We start from the raw sequence: 20,565 nt of genomic DNA on the forward strand, positions 1-20,565 counted from the left end.
TTATGTTTGGTCATGTCCAAGCAGTTGTCATGCAATGTAGCGTAAGCAAGGTCCTTCTCTATGAACATTCCGTATACGTGTGCATATTCTGAAATTGTGCAGGAGGAGTGCCCGGGGGATGGAACGTGTGGTTGTTTTAGAAAACACATTTATGTCTGAATACGCTCCTAAATAATTTTGTAACTGAAGTCAACTAAATAAATGAAGATTCCACATACTTACGTACGCAGTCTATTCACTGTTGCCATGGTTTAAGCTGCCACCTGGCAATGTGTTCACCCCATACTTATGCTGCTCTATATGGCAAGCATTCGCATTGCAGAACAAGCAGGCCTGCTAAATGTTTCTCAGTTTTCTTGTGAGTCTCCAAAACTTCCTCTGCCCCAGTGCGGCTGTCATCTTGACGCCTTCATGAAATGCCATGCACACACGAATCTGAGAAGACAGGCATATAATTATTGACTCAATTGACTGTACACTGTGAATGCACGTGACGAAGCATGAGGAGGTACAGTATGCTTGTGGTTCTGTGCGTGGTTCTACTCTGAATGCCCCTGCTCAAACATGAGTCCTTGCTTGACCATGAGGCGGATGCCTGAGGCTGCTGAGCAGGCTCTACATAGATATCATTCGCAGTCGCTTTTTCTGAAGGTAAGTACACATGGGAGAAAACGTACCCCCTGAAAGAGGCGTCGTTGGACATGGTCGATGGGACGGGCCTGGATTGGTGAGTTCTTGTGCTGAGTCAGAGCTGAGCACAGCATTCTCAGCGAATTAATTAACACAAGTTTGTGGTGAGGGTATTTGGTGCACTCATCCCCCCTAACACACACACTAATATCGAAACTGCCAGGAATATCATGGACAGCAGTTCGGTCAATGGCCCCAACCACTCTTTCCTCCAGTATCGTCACCGGTACTAGCCGCGCTGCGGTCTACACTTGCTCCTGACGTTTGAAATTAATATAGTTGTGAATGTTATGAAATTTCATAACCGTCCTTTCCTTTCCTCTCTGTAATATCCATCCTAACAACTATTGTAATTCCCAATGAACCCTCCCATTGTGCTGTTCCTGCGAACGTCCACATCGTATACCTCTCTTTTGCTCGAACTTTTAAAGTCTGTCCACTTCTACTTCTGCAAAGTTCCGTGTAATTCCCGAAACCGCGAAGAGGGCTGCAGTGATGTGCTTAGGGACCTTTTGCTTGTCTTTAGCTCCTGCTGCTCCATCTCCACTGGCGTCGATAGCGTTTTTGTTTGTTTTGTACCCTTCCACGAGGGTCTCTATCTCGCTCTCCGTAAAATGCGGCCGGTGGACACGCTTTGAGGCCCGATGAGTGCCTTCTATATCAACTTCAGAACACACTTCTGAAAATACCGAGCGATTTTGTTGACAAACACCGTGGCATGTGGCATAGGATACAACGGGCCCCATTGGTTGAGCTGACGTCGTTGCTATAACAATAACATAACCTCGGGCCCCATCGCTCATTAATCCCACGGTCACATTTCAGGAAGCACGTCAGCTGCTCTTTCTTGCTCGTTCTGTCCATCGTGAAACTCCCTCTCCTTTACGATCCTTTCGTGAATACTGAACCCCGCAATTTGCGACGATGTCTTACGACGGTTGTAGGCTACGACATCGTAGCGAATCTTACGAACTTGTTTGTGAATCCAACCCCGGAGTCTTTTGTACGAACCTCGTCTGTGTGGGTCTTTCAAAGCACAAACTGCTGTATAGTTTTTTCATGAAATGCACTTCACTTTTCGCAATTAACAAAAAATAATTACCAATTTTATGATAATTGCATGAAGTATGCACCGCGAATCTGGATGGATAACCGGGTATCATTCTGTTCGATGAAACTGCTTTCGGCGGACACCCACTTTGTACCTAGCGGTTTGGTATGACCAAGGTACGCCAGCACGATCTGCCGAATACGGTCTCGTTTGCCTTGAGACTGTGCAGTCTATTGCGCCTTATACTCTTCCGGGGTTTTGCAGACAGTTTTGCCCGCATGAAAAAGAGCCAGACACCTTCTAAATTTGGGAAGCAGTGATCTGAAATACGTACGCAGTTTTGGGGCTCGAACCCACGCCTCTCAGGTTGCTGGTCAGGTGTGCTTCCAATTACACTACGCCGACACTGCTTGAGTGCTGGTGAGGCTTAAATGTTGCGATTGTCCTGTTCGATCAGCCTCTGCAAGTATTTAGTAAGTAACGACTAATATTAAGTATTGTAAGTAAACAAACAATTACTTAAGTAAGTACATATTTAGTAAGTAAAGATATAAGAACGACTGCAAGTAGCATCTGCAATTTACGTCCGGAAGCAGTGTAAATTACTGTCGATAGAAATATCATATTCATGGACTAAGGAAGACGAAGTCTGTTTTGAATAATTCGACCACAAATTTATTTATCACCCTTTTATCCATTTTCGTGGAAACTTAACGTCTGGGTATGTAAATTGAACATAGATTCCTTTCTGCTCTAAATAATCAGTGGTTACTTTCATATTGCACGAGTTGCGAGCACTTAGTTCAACAACAGTTGTCGAAAAAGTCGCACCAGACAGTTCCACCACTCCTGGCTTAACTGTCTCGAAGAATTGGTGTATATTCAGGGCCGGTGACAAGTGGCTGGTTTTACCTCAAAATATGCTTTCCCGGAAGTTTAGGAGTATCCGATATAGGCAGCGTGAAGAGAGCAGCGTTTTTACGCAATTTATTCACTCTTGCTTTAACCGGCACACAACTGAATGTGATTTTTCTATATCAATTGGGCATTGCTGTAGAGGACAGGACTTTTCACTCGTATCAAGGGGTGGATGCCAGCACATCCTAGAGTTATTACCAGGCTTCCCACTATTGTAACATTTTAAAGCTTTCCTTCCTTTGATACCTTTTTGAATGATGTCTTTATATGCGCTGCTTCATTCATAGAATCTTGGCTTTGACGTTGTTCTTGCAAAAGCGTATATTCATCATGTCGCTACGCCGTAGTCTTTGGTACCCCTGGAATAGCGGTAGCAGCTTGCGACGTCTCGTCTACTATACGCACGTCTCGTTAATCACATATAGCTTGTCTGTGCCCTGGACAGAGCCTGCACTATCGCCTTAACAGCTGGCACTCCAATTCTTCACCCAACAACGGCTGGGACCTGCGTCGGCTGGATGTGCAGCTTCCACTTGAGTCCTGCCCGGCGATGATGGAATGTCCTAGCGGGCAGGTGGTCGTGGCCTCAAGCTAGGACGGTGCCGGTAGAACTGCCTTGCAGGCGCAGTGGCGCGCGCCAGCAGAGGCACGTCTTCATCGTCGTCCACGGGCCGCCACCTCACTCCCCCCTTCAGACGCGGAGCGGTTCTTGCGGTTGAAGTCCGCGTCGATAGCAAAAAGGAGAAGAATGACGACGGCACATGGACGAGGGACGGCTGGGCTTGGTGTCTTTGGCTTGTGGCGCTCACTATGGTGCAGACGAGGGCTGGCCGGTCGAGTTCCAGGAGCGCGCCGAAGGTAGGTAGGTAGGGCGAACGCAGGTAGGTCAAACGATGTGCAGAGATGGGGCGACAGAACCGCGACCTGTTCGTGAGCGCTGGGCTCGTAGTGTTGTCGCCAAGGAGACTGCGGGGAGGACCATCGTGAAGCACGGGGAGATCGGGAATAAAACTCACTGTGGCCTCCATGCGTGTCCCCGGTGGAACGTTGCTCTCTGAGCCCCTTCACCGTATCTGGATGAGCTGCAAGTACATTGTATGGAAGCCTGGTGAGAAGGCGAGGCGGGCTGGGTTCTTGGACCGCTAGCTTGGACCGCTAGCGTAGGAGGTGCAGGTGGTGCGGTCGACAGCGGCGTACCGCGACCGGTACAGGAGCGTGGGGCTCGACAACGTGCCGCTGGTGAATGCCCAAGGGGGACCGTCGCGAAGCGTGAGGCGGCGTGACGCAGTGAGAGTCACCATGGCGAGCTGAGAATGGTGCGGTGCCGGAGCGGAGTTGTGATATGCCAGGTCGTTGAATGCTGAGCGAGGAGCGGCACCCCCTAGCGAGTCCTCGGAAGAACTAGACACCGTACCTTCAGTGATGGCTTCCGGAGTGATTCGCTGGTCGATGGAAAATTTGGGATGGGAAAGGGCCGAATTACGCCGAACGTGGTGTTCGGGTCACCAAATGTTGGGACACAAAGGAACGACAACCGTTCAAAAGACAGTCAAGTGCCCAACTGAATGTTTACTGATCGTGCTAGGCACGGGCACGAGATGTGTCGCAAGAGAGATGATGCTGATAGGAACTCTGCTACAGAACTGTGGTGGCACCGATGATGACGATGATGATGATGAGCCCCTGCTGCGACGCGCTACTGTGCTGGTTCGTCAGTTCTACCGGCAACGTCCTTTAGTGAGGCCACGAACATCTACCCGCTGGGATATTCCATCATCGCCGGTCAGGACTCGTGTAGAGGAACACATCCTCTACATCTCGTGATCCGAACGAACACCACCATGCTCGGCGTAATTCGGCCTCTTACAATCCCAAATTTCCACAGCGACTACCACCATCAGGCTTCAGTACAGCCTACCTCATCACCACCACAAAACCCTGTGCAGACAGCAGTCGATGGCGCTACGGCACAACTCGTGAGTTTCCGAGCACGTCGTTCCACCGGGGACTCGTAATAGGAGGCCACCACCTTCTCGCTCTGACCCGGCACACTTCGGCTTTGACGCCCTGTACCGGTCGCGATACGCCGTGGTCCCTCACGCTTCGCCAGGCCTCCATGTACATCGTGATGGTACACCCCGGATCTACCAGCGGCACCTGGTCGAGCAACGCCCTCCCTTACCGCATCGCCAAGTAGCTGGTCACTCGCCCTGACGACGCGTCAGCTCTGCAACTCTTGAAGACGCTCGTGACTACGGCTCACTTCGCCCCCACCGCACACGCCCTGCCTGCCTTCGCCACCCTCCTCGATGCTCCGGTACAAGTGGCCCACCAGCGACCAGCGACCGCCAAGTTACCGCTCATTTCTGCGCCATGCCTCTTGTCGCCGCGTCTCTCTACCTGCTCCGCGTCTGAGGGGGGGAATACTGTGGCGGTCACCGATGATGACGATGATGTGTCCCTGCTGCCAGGTGCTGCTGTGCTGTCTCGTCAGTTCTACGGGCACCGTCCTTGCGTGAGGCCACGAACATCCACCCGCTGGGACATTCCATCATCGCCGGTCAGGGCTCGTGGGGAGACTTATTTTCAAGAATGCAGTTTTTTATGGTTGTCGTGCAAATGACGATGCGTTTATTCCATATCTGGTACAGGTTTGTAAAGTAACGCCATCCAGTAATGGCTGACCTAACCGAGCGCCACAATCACTCTGGCTGCAACAAAATACGACGATGTGCTGATCGTCTGTTACTGTAGCCGTGAAATAAACATGAACATACAGCCTATAACAGATTTTTCTCCTCCCTATTTGGTATGTACCGCACCAGTCAGAAAAATGCTTCAATGTTTGTGCAAGTACGTAAGTAAGTCCGACGAACAACGGTGTGAACATCCATGAAAATTCTTGGCAATTTGTCCAAGAAGAACTTCTCTGGCTGTCGTATGCTCTCACGTGCTTCGGCAGATCTAGAACAGTATTGGATTATTTTAATGGCGGTGCTAAAATATCTGCGCTAATTATTTCACGAAGAAATAATATATTCGACTTACAGACTTTCGTAATGAAGCGTGCAGCGTCTAATGACATGCAGCAGATTGCAAGTAGTAGCATGAGGCGTTGTCAACCCGAAGATGTCTGATACTACACGAACCGGAATTTTCTGCAACTAAGATTGTAAGATGGGGTATTAATGTTTAATCACGTGCTTGCAGTTCTATCGACGCGCATGTTTATACAGATTACAAAAATTGTCGCAGAGATACAAGGGGGGCGTACTATAGTCACTGACACTTTTAGTCACCTGGCACTCGCAGCCGGTCATTTGTAGTGAATATAGAGGTTTGTATCCACGTGACAGCACTTGCCAGAGGACGTTTGCTCAAACGCTGTCAATGAACGCCCAGACAACATGAACGATCAACAAGAGTAATTTGGTTCCCTCGTAAGCAGGGTTCGGACGCTGCGGAGATTTAAAGGAGGTTGATGGTGGTGTGAGGAGAGGATGCATGGGAACTGCCATGGAAACCGCCATGGGAGCCGCGCAGAGGGATAGAGAAACGGTCGCATGTCAATGGATTAAAGTTCCAGAAGGAAAGTGACCATGACAACGCTCGTGCTGTGTTCTCAGTTTGATATGTCTGCTCTTTTATTCAACTACAGACTCCCACCAACCTGCCAGTCTTTCCACATTTAGAACGGCAAGGAACAATCGCTCGGGTGGAGCAGGTCATCCTGGAGAGCAGCAGCATAATCTCAGAACTGGAGGTGACCACGGGGCTCGCCAGAAACGCCATGAGTCGCATGTACGTACAAGACGAGGATATCTATGCTAGGGCGCCTAAATCTCTATCTGCTGCGCAAACACAGCAGCAAATAGATCGGAGCAACGATCCGTACTGGCTTCTAGTGATTATCACCTGTTTGGTGGAACTCCCGCAAGATCGCCACTTCACGGCAACACCTTGTCGTAGGTGCGTCGTACTGATTCAATACGTGGTTCGAACAGGGCACGCGAAAGCTGCCACACCCTTGATACAAGTTCTTTCGACTCCAGGAGGAATATTGTGAGAAGGTGGACATACCTATCGACCTCTATAGGTGGCCCGCGCATGTAGCGCGAGAATAAAAGTGTAAATCAATATGGTACACCCATTGTATAAAGCCAGGAATCTTGACTCCTGCGGACAACGTACGTCGAGTCCTGAGCTATGTGTATCAATGTGTTACACATAATACACTGAATTAGAAATTTGGAGAATCAACAGTGGATCCCCTTGCAGATGCATTATGATCCCGTAATTCTAGCAGCACGCTATTGTGTAATCCACGAGCAGTGATTGCTGACGAACTAATTCTGCAGGGTACACAGAGGGGGCCAACTGTGCACGATCAACGTCTGCGTCCTTGTTCATGTAAAGCACTGACACAGCTTCCACCATGAGAATGTCTAGGGGACCTAGTTGCCAGCAGAAGAACGCCACGATAGCCCCCTTCTTCCAGACGTTCTCCCCCCCCCCCCCAGAGAGTGGGATAATTCATTCTGCTTCACTACGCGTGTACAACTAAAAAGAAAATTTATAAACCCTTGCAGCTATGATACGTATAAATGAATGACGCATACCCAATCAGGTGTATTGGCAAATGTTTCTAGCTGCCTGACAGCATCTTCAGAAGTCCTGAAGTGAATGTGAAACTTATTTTAGTAAAATGCTTTAAGTCCATAAAATAACTCTATAGAAAGTATTACCTGCGATCACGGTCTACCTCGAGGGCTACAGCAGAGAGAAAGAACAGACGTTTCCTCGCACCCCAAAATGCAGGATGCCTGCGCAGAGAAAGCGAAAATAGCAGTATGAACAAGTTCCAGTTGCCTTGAACACATGCCTCCCTACACACTGGCCGACTCACCGTGCCTCATTACTCCGGAGAAGGAAATAGCCGAATAAGTAAATAAAAAACTTTCGCAAAGTAATATGCCCTTAGAGTAGCACAAACTGTGCCTAAGGTGCAGTATACGATAACACGCATTTTGCAATGTACCTAGTTTAGCACTACAGTGAATACAAAAAGCAACAGAACTAACTGTGCATTTTTCCATGCACCACATCAAACCAAACCAAGCGACTGTGCTGAACCAGACGACGGCCGTTGTATCTTCCAGACGTTTGCTTCTTTACAGCCGCAGTATACTTGCAGGTCATGTACTTTATTTGGGCAACTTAATAAAGGGAAATGAACTACCGGTACGTGTAACATAGTATACGAATGATAAAACTGCGAAAAAGCAGGCGAGCTGGTGGAGATGGACTTCCATAGCACAAAACCCTGAGAATGGGGACACACACACAGACAGCCACGACACAGCGTTCCACTCTGTGTCGTCGTTATATCTTTGTGTGTCCTCAATCTCAGGGTTTTATGCTATGGATAGTATGAATGTATGTCACGTGCAGATACTGTACCGCTAACTTTTGACGACATTTATGTACGCGTCGTTTCAGCCTTCTCTAAAAATGAATGCATGTTACTTAGAAGGACCAACCAGGGGCAGCAGGCCGTAACTACGGATCCGCTTTTCGGTTTGAACCGAAAAACACTGAAAAACGTACGCCGGTAAATTTTTTCATCATTTAGTTTTAACCGGAAAACGCGGAATACAAATGAATATCCGAGGAGAGATTGTAATCGCTACGTCTATTACAATAAGCCTAAATAAGCTCTGCTTTCACGATTTAAGTACCACCACTTCGATGTGGAGCAATAAAGTGTTCCTTTTCTGATGTCTCGCAGGGGCTAATTTTGTATATTCGCCGATAACTGCAGGGTAAACCATGTATACGCCATAAAAATAACCAAAAAACGCCGATTTCCCGAAAATAAACAAACGCCAAAAAACATACGCCGAATCCACTCTAAAATTAAAACCGAAAGCGCGGAACCCTACCACCAAGTGCCCATAACTTCCAACTACCCATAACCTCCAAATGCGCATATGCAAAGAAAAAAATTGGTGGTTTTGAGCATTTGGTGCTAATGGGCATGAGGGGAGAACGGGCTCATAACCACCGACACCCATAACTAGAGAGTCCATAAGGACCAAAACACTAGAAAGTAAAAAAGACGTGTCTTCTGGTTCAGCTTTTAGAACGAGGCATGAAAGAGAGAGGAGGAATATATGCTGGTTCCGGAGACTTGGCTGACAGGACTTCATTTCGTGGCGCCTCCCATGGTGTGCACCGTAAACATGTCCCCCCTCTCCCTTTAAGACATCGCTCCTAACAGGTGGTAAGCAAGCACGTCTTTAGTACTGAAGTGTATCCGAGTGGGTTACAGCAACACAACACACTTAATACTAATCAATAGGACTACATGTCGAGTACGAGCGAGTGGCTCCGATGCTCGAAGGAAACCGACTGCGTAGCGAGGTGAGAGTCCATCCCGACAGCGGAGGTGCACTCTGACCCGATGTTACGGGCGCCCCGAATGTGCGCCTCTCCGTGTGGAATGCACCATTGGCGTGGGTGCCGAGACTGTCGTCTTTTTTACCGCATGTCTGGCACACAGCAAGTACTTTCCCATCTTTCGATGGTTATGGGCTTTCGGTGGGTATGAGTAGTTGGTGGTTGTGAGTACATTCTCCACTCCTGCCCATTAGCACCAAATGCACAAAACCACCAATTTTTTTTCGGTGCATATGAGCATTTGGTGGTTATGGGTAGTTGGTTTGGTCCCTTCGGTGCGAACCGAACCAAAGCGCCCTCGAGATTCGTGCGCCACGACATTGCCGGCGGCTTTCACTGCATATACGAAGGGTGTTCAAGTCAAACCGGGACTTTCTGTCTCCTGAGTGTACAAATGGCTCGCGCTACTTCTTTTTCGTCCTTTTCACACGCGACAGGCCTCCGCATTCACCACGTGGTGGTCCAAAGTTTGTGCAAAGACACGTGCTGGACAAGATGGCCGACAACGAGGTGAGCGCGCACATCGAACAGCGAATTGTCATGAAGTTTCTTGTGAAGTTTCTCGTGAATGAAGGCGTAAAGTCATCTGAAATTCACAGAAGACTTCAGGCTCAGTATGGCCACGATACACTTAGCCGCAGCAAAGCGTTTGAGTGGTGCAAACGGTTCCGAGACGGCCGTACATCAGTGCAGGACGATCCCGGCCGGGGCGCGGCTCAGAGCCCAGTGTCGGAGTTCCTGAGAACATCCAACTTGTGGAGCGCCTGATCCTCAAGGACCGACGGATAATATGTCTCGAACTGGCTCGAAAGTAGGACCTTTCTGTGGGAACGTTGAACACTATCATTCATGAACACCTCCAGTTTCGGAAAGTTAGTGCCCGTTGGGTCCCGAGGCAGCTCTCAGTGTTTGACCGGCAGAGAAGACTGGAAATCTCCCAAGAGCTAAGGTACCGCTTCGACACTGAAGGACAGCCGTTACTTGATCGGATCATAACGTGCGATGAAACGTGGGTGCACCATTTCACTCCTGAGTCTAAACGCGCATCAAAACAGTGGAAGCATCCGGGCTCGCCAGCTCCCAAGAAGTTCCGAAGCACCCAGTCTGCGGGTGAGGTCATGGCCACGGTTTTCTGGGACAAGGCTGGCGTTGTTCATGTTGATTTTCTGCCCAGCAGTGGTACCACCACCAATAGTGCATATTACTGACAGGTTCTCAGGGATGTGCATAAGGCGCTGAAGCAAAAGCGGCCGGGCCTAATCACCAAAGGAGTCCTCCTCTTACAGGGCAATGCAGGCCCGCATACCGCGCATCTCACGACACGCACCTTACAGGAACTTGGCTGGGAATTGCTGCCACATCCCCCACTAAAGGCGTTCCTTGGGGGCCGCCACTTCAGCTGCGACGACGAGGTCAAGAATGCGGTTCGACCATGGCTGCTACGCGCCGGTAAGAATTTCTACGCTGCTGGCATCCAAGCCCTCGTGAAACGCTGGGACAAGTGCATTAGTGCCAGCTGGAGATTACGTTGAAAAATAAAACTAATTTCTCGCCTGTAAGCTCATTTTACTTTTGCGAAAAATGAAAAGTCCCGGTTTGACTTGAACACCCCTCGTAAATTCGTGCGCTACGACATTGCCGGCGGCTTTCACTGCATAGCAAACCTCAAATTACACAACAATTACGTCGCATTCGACGGAAGGACCAGTGTGGTCTTTCGAACTTCCATATCATCTATGGAAGCTTGTCTAGTGGCCCAAAAATAGCAGATGATATAAACCTGGAGGCTTGCACAGCAGATAATCTGTATTCAGGCTCAAGTGTGATGAGGTGGTGAATGAGGTCGTCTATATCTGGAGCCAGACGTCGCATACAACTGAAACCCCGAAGAATGTTCGTCTGACATTCCTCATCATGGTTCCCGAAAGGGTGGAGACCGCTCATCAGAAAGTACGTCACCATACCAGCCATCTGAAAAGATATCCCTAGCTCCTAATTTTTTTATGTTTTGTTCGAGCTCTACTTGCCTGCATATCCGACGCAGCGGAATAACATGTTTGGGCCATATCTTCGGTGACGGCGTATATAAGTTCCCTTGGCCTCCAGCTTGCGTCACTGACTTGGAAATTGACAAGTATCACGTATCCCATTCTTGCTAGTGAACACTATTTTTTGCGTCTAATTTTGTGCAGTTTAAATTACGATTCACACAGTTCTTTCAATCGAAACCCAGCCACCGAAAGTGAATCAGGAGATAAACCCCCTATCTAAGGAAGGAAGCTTATATGGGCCGATAAGCTCAGTTTGATAAACAAAGGCACACAGAAGCCACCTTCCTCACCTAACCTTTCACCTAACGTAAAAAAAAAAAAAAAAAAGAATTAGAAATCTAGTCGTCGGAACATTATGGGGTCAACGCTATCTCGCGGGAGATTTTGCCACTACTTTTGAGCACTTTTATGAAACTTAATTCGCGAGAAATTAAATTTTCCCAATTGAACTCCGAAATTTGCCAAATCACCCACGTTGTTCGGACAGAAACAAAGCGCGTGGAGGATTTACCCTATCACACTCACTACTACAATAGTAACAGCCGGAAAAAATTGCGCAAACCGGCCTATCAAGGCGCGCAAATTGGCGGCCGCGCTCTGATCTCCGAAAGGAGCGATGCCAGGAGGCGATGTATCCGCCATTTCACTTTTCCCTTTCCAAGAATCTGCTGATAACGGCAGCATGCTTGGAACGCAAAGTTATCTGAAAGAAGAGCGAGAAGGGAACAGGAACGGGCCGGTGACAGTCTTTCGTCCGCTGCACAACATCGACGGAGAACAAAGAAATGCGCGCTGCTTCGAGCATAGAAGCGGAGAGAGGGAGATAGAGTTTACTGGAGGAACGCAACGGCCAGAACGCAAAAATGTGAACGAAGCGACGTGTGTGAAAGCGTCAGCCCGTTCTGTGAGGAAACGAGCGTAAACGCACCAATGAATTAGAGTCACTCTAATGGGAACCAGCCTTTTGTCTCTGCGCAGGGGCAGGGTAGAGTTTGGAGGAACTACGTGACGAAGTGTCTGTCCACTGACAAGGCAGCAATGAGAAACCACGTGTGCTTCACCTTGAAATGTTGCACACTTATTTGGAAGAACGACCTGAGGGTCGCAATGGGGTCGGCCATAAGGGAAAGAGGGAACTGGGGAGCTACGCAGACAGCTGACATATTTGCATAGCATATTCCAGGACAAAATCTGGATATTTCAAAGCACGTGCTCGTTTCAGGATTTCTCGAAATGGACTGGCTTTAAACTCTGTCTCCAACCCTGCAATCTCACATTTGCCCCAAAACTTGTAATTAAAAGGTGAATTGATGTAGGTAATTGGTCACCTCGCGGATACGTAGTATACTCTAGAGATGGGACGAATCCAGAATTTCTCGAATCCGAATCCGAATCCAAGGAAGGTTCTACGAATCCACGAATCTTACGAATCTTTCGGGTCCTTTCTTTAAAAAGAGTGTAAAAAGCCAGGAAAAAATCTCTTCTACTGAAAACTGTTTTGAAGCAGAATTTGATATCGTTGTTTAATAAATAAAAAACAAAAACGAATTTCGGGAGAAGACATACCCACCCAGTCAGCACAAATTGTTGCAGTGACATTACTATGTTGCTAATGACATTGACATGTTTGATAATGACATTGCTATGTTGCTAATGACCGCTTGCACGATGCTGCACGATAAGCTGCAACGATGTTATTGAAACAACATTGCAAAATTGTGACATTGCTAAAGACCGGCTTCGTTATTTTACAAAAATATTACAGAAACGACAATGCAAAAAATTCGATATTGCAATGTTGATGCAACACTACCAATAACCAGTTATTTTACAGTGCTGCAGCGTCACAAAAGCAACACCGGAGGAGCACTGCAGTCTTGGTGATATATGTGCAAGTGAACACAGTATGCTTACACATTAAGTAATCGTCCTGGGCAGACTTCGGGGGAATGGTGCCGACATTCCTCTGGTAAGCCTACCGGGAAGCTCTGGGAAAACCGCAGACAGTACAGTCAGGATTCGAACCCGTGTTACCTCCCAGTCTTTGCACGAAAGGCGATCATTTTAACAACTATGCCACGCAAGGGCTCAAGGGCTGTGGTCGCACTGATGCTATGGAAGAACGCCATACCGAGGGTCAGCGCGCATTCACACGTGCGTAAGAATGAATTGTAAATAATTTCAGGTTCTCGGTCAGATTAACTTTCTTTGAGATTATGTTGTCCTCGTCTCGATCCTGTTGTCCATAGTCATCTCCCATAGTGCGTCCGCAGTGTTGCCCCAGAATATGTCTAAACAGACTGAATTAATTCTCCCCATAACGGTCACACTAATTGTAATGTTACCTCACTGCAGCACGTGAAACATTGCCTGAGCAACATAATCGTAATGTTTCTAAAATGCATCGTCACAAAATGCTGCACCAACATTGAACTATAAAGGCACTGTGGTAACATTCCATTTGTCCATGAAACGTTGCCGCAACATTTGAACACGTTGTCAAAAACAAACTGATAAATGACGGGCGAACGTCACGGGAAGTTCCGAAGATTGCATTCATTGTTTATTGGTGGGAATTACAGATCGAACAAGATCGTGCAAACATTGTGTTACTGGAGCACTCGGAGCAAGTGCCTAGGAAATGCTGCATGCAAAACGTGCAACATTGCAGCAATATGTTTGTTTCGATGTTGCTGCAATGTTTCAGACGTTGCCTAGGGGTAACATTTCTAAGCTGCGACGTTTCCTCAATGTACCATGTGCAACATTCCTCTCGCAAAAGAATCACACTGTTAGCTCTACTCATCCTTCGAAATACATAATAAGACACATTGATATAATGATAGTGCTGCAACGCTAAGATTTGGTCGCTGATGCACTGTTTTGTGAGCAATGCTATTGCAACATTACATTAGAATCGATTGCCAAACACCGCATCCGCAATGTAACTGCGACATTTCTTCACACGCACATTGCTTCGGAAACACAATCACATTGTTAGCTCTACGCATCTTTTGAAATATGGCAAAAACATCGAAATAAAGATATTGCACAAAGGTTGAATTTACGTTGCTGATTAAGCGTTTTGGAAGAAACGCAATTGCAACATAGCATTGACATTGCTTGCAAAACATTGCACCAACAATGTAAACGCCACATTACCTGAGTGTAACATAATCAACATTGCTTCAGTAACATCGCAATGTTAGCTTTACGCAATCTTTGAGACATAGCATGAACATTGAAGCAAGTATATTGCTACAACGACGAATGTGGGGATGAAACATCGCTGCAACACTTGAACGTATTTGCAACACATTTGCAACATCTTGTGCTGTCTGGGCATATACATCTTCCTAAGTGTAACATATTTAACATGTTGTTCATCGACTACAGGAAATACATAAACTCAGAAACAAGAAACAATCACAGCAAAACCGTGTTACTTTTAAACATCTAATATCGGAGCTTTATGTTGTGGTTTTGTAGCGCCCCGGGGGCCGCCGGCCCAGCAGGCTTCGAGGCGCCGATTTTAAAAAGAAACAAACAAACAAACGTGGTTGGTGGATTCGAAAGATTCCATTCGCAGTTTTGGGCAATGGGATTCGGATTCGCGAATCCCTGCCTAGGATTCGAGGGTTCACGGATTCGATTGGCACATCCCTAATATACTCCCTTACGCATATTATCCGCCTGGTCGCATAAGCCACCTGCAAAAATGCTATCTGTGCCGCTCTCATAGATTTCTTATAAGAAAGCTGCACCGAATAAAAACAACATCCGACACATTCAGTCCGCTCCCAAATACGTTTACCTACGTGCGCCAAGGACGCAGCAGAGTTCAAACGCCATTACCCTAAATCGACCAAACCCGTCGCAAACGCTGCTTTCTCAGCATATCTTTAGGGCCTACCTCGATTTGTCGATATCCGGAACGCGTGTCAATGGAAGATAAGTATACTGGCCCCTTGAAGACAATCGAGAGCGGCATCAACACGTGACATAGGGCAAGTGTCTCTGGTCATCTTACTCAACTTCTCGACGAGAGTCGACTACCCTTCGGACGAGAACTGTTTGATTCCGTGCTAGCGCCGCGAATAAACTGTTACTACGAACGGCGTACAGATGGGGAGGAGGACAGCACGAAAGAGGGGGGAGACAGGGGGGTTAGTATGTGCCCTGGGCCGACTTCAGGGGGAACTGGGCCGACATCCGTCTAGAAAGTCCGCCGGAAAACCAAGGACCACAGACAGCGGAGCCGGTGTGTAGGACTCGAACCCACCACCTCCCAGTGCTCAGCACGACCTTGGAGTAACCACCAGCGAGCGGATGCTTTTATCCACTCAGCCATATGCCGCTGGTCCGACTCTGTCGGATCGAATTTTCGAGTAAACTTTCCGTGATAGATGAATAAAAAGTACTCATGGTCGACGCATGGGCTTTGATTACTGTGAATACTAACGGAGGAGTAGAATTTGTAACCTCGATATGCAGTATGAGCGCCGGTATATTCACCTCTGTGCCGCGCGTTATGCAACGACGCACGTTACATACGGGGTATTTTTTAAATTCCGCTTTTTTTTTTGTCGTGCATGTTATACGCGATAAGAAAAGACTTTAACGATGGTGCTGCGTTGAATATTTCTTGAACATGTTGCTGAACAAGGGACACTCGCTCAGCAAGGGACACACGGTAATGCTCTCCGTCGGATAGGACGATACCTTCAGTGTGCACGGAGTGCTAGATCAGGGACGTGTCGGTCTATCTCGATTCTTCGATTACGTCACATAATCATGATCAAAATATTAATACAATAACAAGTGTAACTATCAACCACGGCGCCTTCAGCAAATCGTGCGTCGATGCTTCGACATCCGTCCTTTGTAGTAGACGTCCAACGAGCGCGAACATTTCTCTTTTCCGGGCAATAAAGGAAGTGAAGCGACGAGGGGATTAACGTTACCTGTAGTTGTCTGCCTATCATATGGCTTCAATAAAAGGCATTCTACAGCTCGAAGACAGGAAGCGCCGTTTACGTCATGAACACGTCATGAACCCGTCATCACCGTTGTCAGAAGCAGAACACTCTTCACAACAAATATATTTTATGGGACGTGGAAGTTCATTAAACATACGGGTATCTTCCTGATGATCTCTGGTAACAAATCCAAACGGTATATCAGGCGCGATTTCTTGAAGACCAAAGTCAGTCAGCAATATATGACCCTTGGATGATACCAGAACGTTGGACGGCTGCAAAAAGGAGGTACCAGTGGGCTAGAGTACTGCCACGAACTCACATAGAAAGCTCACTTTCAAAGTAACGGTTATAGCAAACGTATCGCGGAACACAGTTTCGTACCTCGATAATTATCACCAAAACGAGGAGCAATTTAACCGTTACATGATCGGAACTCTCATTGGCAACATACATAACGCATGACTGTGAAGTAAGACCCGAGACAAGGAGTTCAGACAAATTATCGGTCTTACTTCACAGTCATGCACCACCAGCTTGTCAGCGCCATTTCGCTTCTGACGATACCTAACGCATTCGAATGTAATAATAATTGGGGGTTTACGTCGCGAGACAACTGAGATAATGAGCGACGCATTCGAATGTGTCGAAGGGATTCACCTATATGCTTACCTTAAGTCTGCCATGCAGGATTGGCTGTGATCGAATGTGCAGAAATGTGAGTCCATCTAAGATTTGCGTAGCCGCAGTCCTGCCCCATTCAATCAAAGGGTACTTGATTTCTTTGAGCAACGCTACGTGCTCGGAGAGGTTCCTTTCCTGCGGTGGCCACACTATGTAACACGCTTGTGTTTGCTGCGAACATAAGCACGTGACCTGCAAAGAGATCATATTGCACCATGCAGCGCTTCTTGGTTATACAAATCTACGCTGTACGTAAAAGCAACGAATAGGTGGCTTACGTGAGGAAAAATTAAGTTACGATGCGTAATGTTTAACTTCTGGAAGCTGCTGATACGATTCAGAGCTTTCGGGATATCGGACTGAAGTTCGATCTTCTTCAGCAGGAGTTCCATTCCGCTCTTCGTCATAGCCAGAAAAACTTCCATCTTTCCCCCTAAAATACTAACGGTAACCGTATTATGTACGTGAACTACGAAGACAAAAGTCACGCTATTGCTATGCTTGTTACCTCAAATACGAGGGGCGTTCAATAAGTTCTACGCCTTGGTATTATGCAATACAGAGGCAGTACTGCATCATATTTCCATGTCATAAATACACGTCGCATAATAGTCTGTTCTCATTCGAGTTTGTGCCGCACCGCGTTAAATTTCGCAAGGTGGACACGACCGAGGCATATAATACCCTCAATCATCGTGTTGTGACAGAACTTTTGACTAAGGAGGGAACATCGGCCAGTATTTATGAAGGCACAAAAACCTGTAAGGGGGAGGGGAGGGTATCTGTACCTTCATATACGCCTGTTAAAAGAAGGGCAGTATTGTTTAGTATAGGGAGTCGTTGGAAGATGGCCTACGGGCAGTTTGCCCAGTTGAAGCCATCATTGACGAAACGTGCTGCAAAGTGCAAGAAGTGGCTACGGATAATAGGCGTGTGACGGTTCTTCAGGTTGTCCCGGGGAACAGGGTATTTGTGCCGGGTCTGTGGAAGACATCTTGCACGAACGTTTGAGAATGTCTAGGGTCTGTTCACGCTGGGTACCAAAAATACTGACGCCTGAATTGAAGAGGAATCGAGTGGAACGCTATCACAAATCTTAGCCAGGACGAATGCTGATGAGCGTTCATTTTACGGGCGTTTGGTGACTAAGTATGAAACGTGGATTACAAATAGGACTCTGAGTGCAAGCAAGGAAACATAGCATGTACATACAGGGTGTCCCAGAAAACGTGCTATTGAATTATAATAAAAAAAACTACGCCACCTAGAATCATGCGGTCAACGGCATTTGTTCTTACTAGGTTTTTGCCACCTCCTGATGTAACTGTCATGTAACGTAAGTTTAATTATGTAAACATTTGCGCACTGAACTCGGAAATTTTCCAACTAAATGTCACTTTTTTACCGTACCAATATGAAGAGCGTGCCGAATTTACTCAAATTCATGATAATTGACAGTGATATTCAGGAGCTATCCCATCGGAAAAAATAGCCGAACATCATGCTTTTCGGAGCACCCGAGCATAACGCGCGAAGACTTTTTGAGCACAATCGCCGTCAGTCCGATGAAAGGAGGTTTCGGACCCAGCCTACCGAGGGATAGTAGAAACAGCGACAATTCCTGAAATTGGGAGAGGGAACACATGGTCCCAGCGCAAGTCGCACGCGATGCCATGCCTGTGTTCTCTTTCTATGATGCTGGTGTGGGCTGGGTTCCCAACCTCCTTTCATCGGACTGACAACGATCGCGCGATTCGTCGCGCGCTATCCTCTGGGAGCTCCGTAGAGCATGACGTTCAGCTTTTTTTTTTCCGGATGGGATAGCTCCTCAATATCCGTGTCAATTATCATTAATTTGAGTAAATTCGGCACGCTCTTCACATTGGTGGGGCAACAAAGTGACATTTACAGTGACATTACTTCGGCACAACTTCGGTATAAACTCGAGCACAGCCAAACAGCTGGGCTTACGTGCAACTGTGCTTACGGCGGTGCCGACCTCGGTGGCTCAGTCGGTAGCGTGTCCTCCTGCTGATCTCAAGATCGCGGGTTCAAACCCGGTCGAAGAGGGTGGCAGCTTGATGGAAGGGTACAAGTTGCTCAGACACGCCGTCTTCCGCGACGGACGTTAAATGTGGTGTGCCTTGTGTCGAAGTTCCGGCGCACGTTAAAGAACCCTCACTTGGGCAAAATTAATCCACAGACCCGACCACTGTGGCGTCGCTCATGATCACCGTTATCTTGCGACGTAAATCTCCGAATTATTAGCTTACGGCATTGCGGTTTCGTCCGGATTGGATTGGATCGGATTACTTTAGTAGCCGCTGATTACCTTTTAGCCTCCCGCTGGAACCTCTCTGCATAAATCATTCGCATTGTCTACATGTATTTCGCCATTAAATCAATCTTATGACTGGTGATATGTGAATTAGAGAATACTAATATATGCATATTTATTTATTCATTTATTTTAGGGTTGTGCGAATCCGAACACTTGAAGTCAAATGGAAATGGGGGGGGGGGGGATGCCGAATAACGAATCGAATATCGAATATTCGTGCAAATTTTTACAATATGTGCTTTTTGCACTAAAAGTTTGCAAGTTGTAGTCCATGGCTTTAGTGTAATTTTTCAGGCATTAACTGTCACAAGAGAGACACGCTATGCTTCTGTAGGAAGCCCCTACTCTTTAATTTTACACGATTGTCTTTCCTGCTTCTTTTAAGGTGGGTCTACATTTACTGAAGTAATTATCTTCATTTCAAAATTTGATGTCAGGCAGTGGCATGTTACACAGATGAGGCTGTAATTGTTTCTGAACATCCACAGGTCACTTATGAAACGAATAAATTGCCATCCTGCCTCAGCTTTACCATGAACGCCATCTGCTTCTTTGCTGGAGTGTGTATGTTTCGCCTGGGGAAGTTGCATTGCTGACATTTTGAAAGGGACGTCCTGAAGACACCGGTTTTGTTCCTGCTCTGCAGGCACTATTCAAGGGTCTTAACGTTTTAACGCAACCTCCCAGACATCAAATCAAAATCCGTTGCCGGCACCGCTAAAGTGCACCTGGGAGGGACGCAGCCCCTTCCTCATGCGAAGTATACACAATTAACTTGGGCTAACGTTATCTAAAACTAACACAGGTCCGCCTGTGTTGGCCCTGCAGCAGCAGCACTGGCAATTTCGTAAAGCAGGCTTCACCTCATGCATGGTGGCATCAGGTGAAGCCCACTTTCGGGGTTTTGGCGTTCATATTTTGGGAATAGTCGAATATTCGGAAAAAAATGAACACTGGATATTCGATTCGCGAATCGAATACTTCGAGTGATTGATATTCGATTCGAATTAGAGAACTCGAATATTCGCACAAGGCCTCTAGGCACTACAGCGGGGAGTGGTGGTTAGTTATGATTCGATGGAGCATATCAGTATTCCTACAAAACAATGACAATGGAAGGTGGTTACACTCCACGCGTGTTCTAGGCATGAAGGTTATTAGATGCATACAGGGTGTCCCAGAAAACGTGTCACTGAATTATAATAAAAAAACTACACCACCTAGAGTCATGCGGTCAACGGCATTTGTTCTTTCTGGGTTTTTGCCACCTCCTCATGTGAATGTCGTGTAACGTAAGTTTAATTATGTAAATTTTTGCGAGCTTAAGTCGAAAATTTGCCTAGTAAAGGTCACTTTTTTACCCCACCAATGTGAAGAGCGTGTCTAATTTAG

The 20,565-nt window shown here is 47.1% G+C and overlaps 1 protein-coding gene across 2 annotated transcripts in view; it reads right to left on the bottom strand.

Annotated features, from left to right (window-relative positions):
- Nucleotides 1-5,263: 5,263 nt before the first annotated feature.
- LOC135397971 (uncharacterized) overlaps nt 5,264-20,565 on the bottom strand; it is a 40,792-nt gene continuing 25,490 nt past the window's right edge. The window contains exons 10-18 of one of the 2 annotated variants that reach the window (XM_064629444.1): nt 17,111-17,273; nt 16,821-17,024; nt 16,306-16,423; nt 11,146-11,237; nt 10,899-11,089; nt 7,405-7,482; nt 7,279-7,333; nt 5,708-5,823; nt 5,264-5,623 (exon numbers count right to left, since the gene is read on the bottom strand). In XM_064629444.1, the coding sequence (XP_064485514.1) occupies nt 5,485-5,623; nt 5,708-5,823; nt 7,279-7,333; nt 7,405-7,482; nt 10,899-11,089; nt 11,146-11,237; nt 16,306-16,423; nt 16,821-17,024; nt 17,111-17,273 (1,156 nt within the window). In that variant the 3' untranslated portion in view covers nt 5,264-5,484. Of the gene's footprint in view, nt 5,624-5,707; nt 5,824-7,278; nt 7,334-7,404; nt 7,483-10,898; nt 11,090-11,145; nt 11,238-16,305; nt 16,424-16,820; nt 17,025-17,110; nt 17,274-20,565 lie in introns of those variants that run through there. The other variant, XM_064629448.1, reaches the window with a different exon arrangement.

Source organism: Ornithodoros turicata, chromosome 1 (genome assembly GCF_037126465.1).
Source record: "Ornithodoros turicata isolate Travis chromosome 1, ASM3712646v1, whole genome shotgun sequence".
NCBI classification, from domain to species: domain Eukaryota; kingdom Metazoa; phylum Arthropoda; class Arachnida; order Ixodida; family Argasidae; genus Ornithodoros; species Ornithodoros turicata.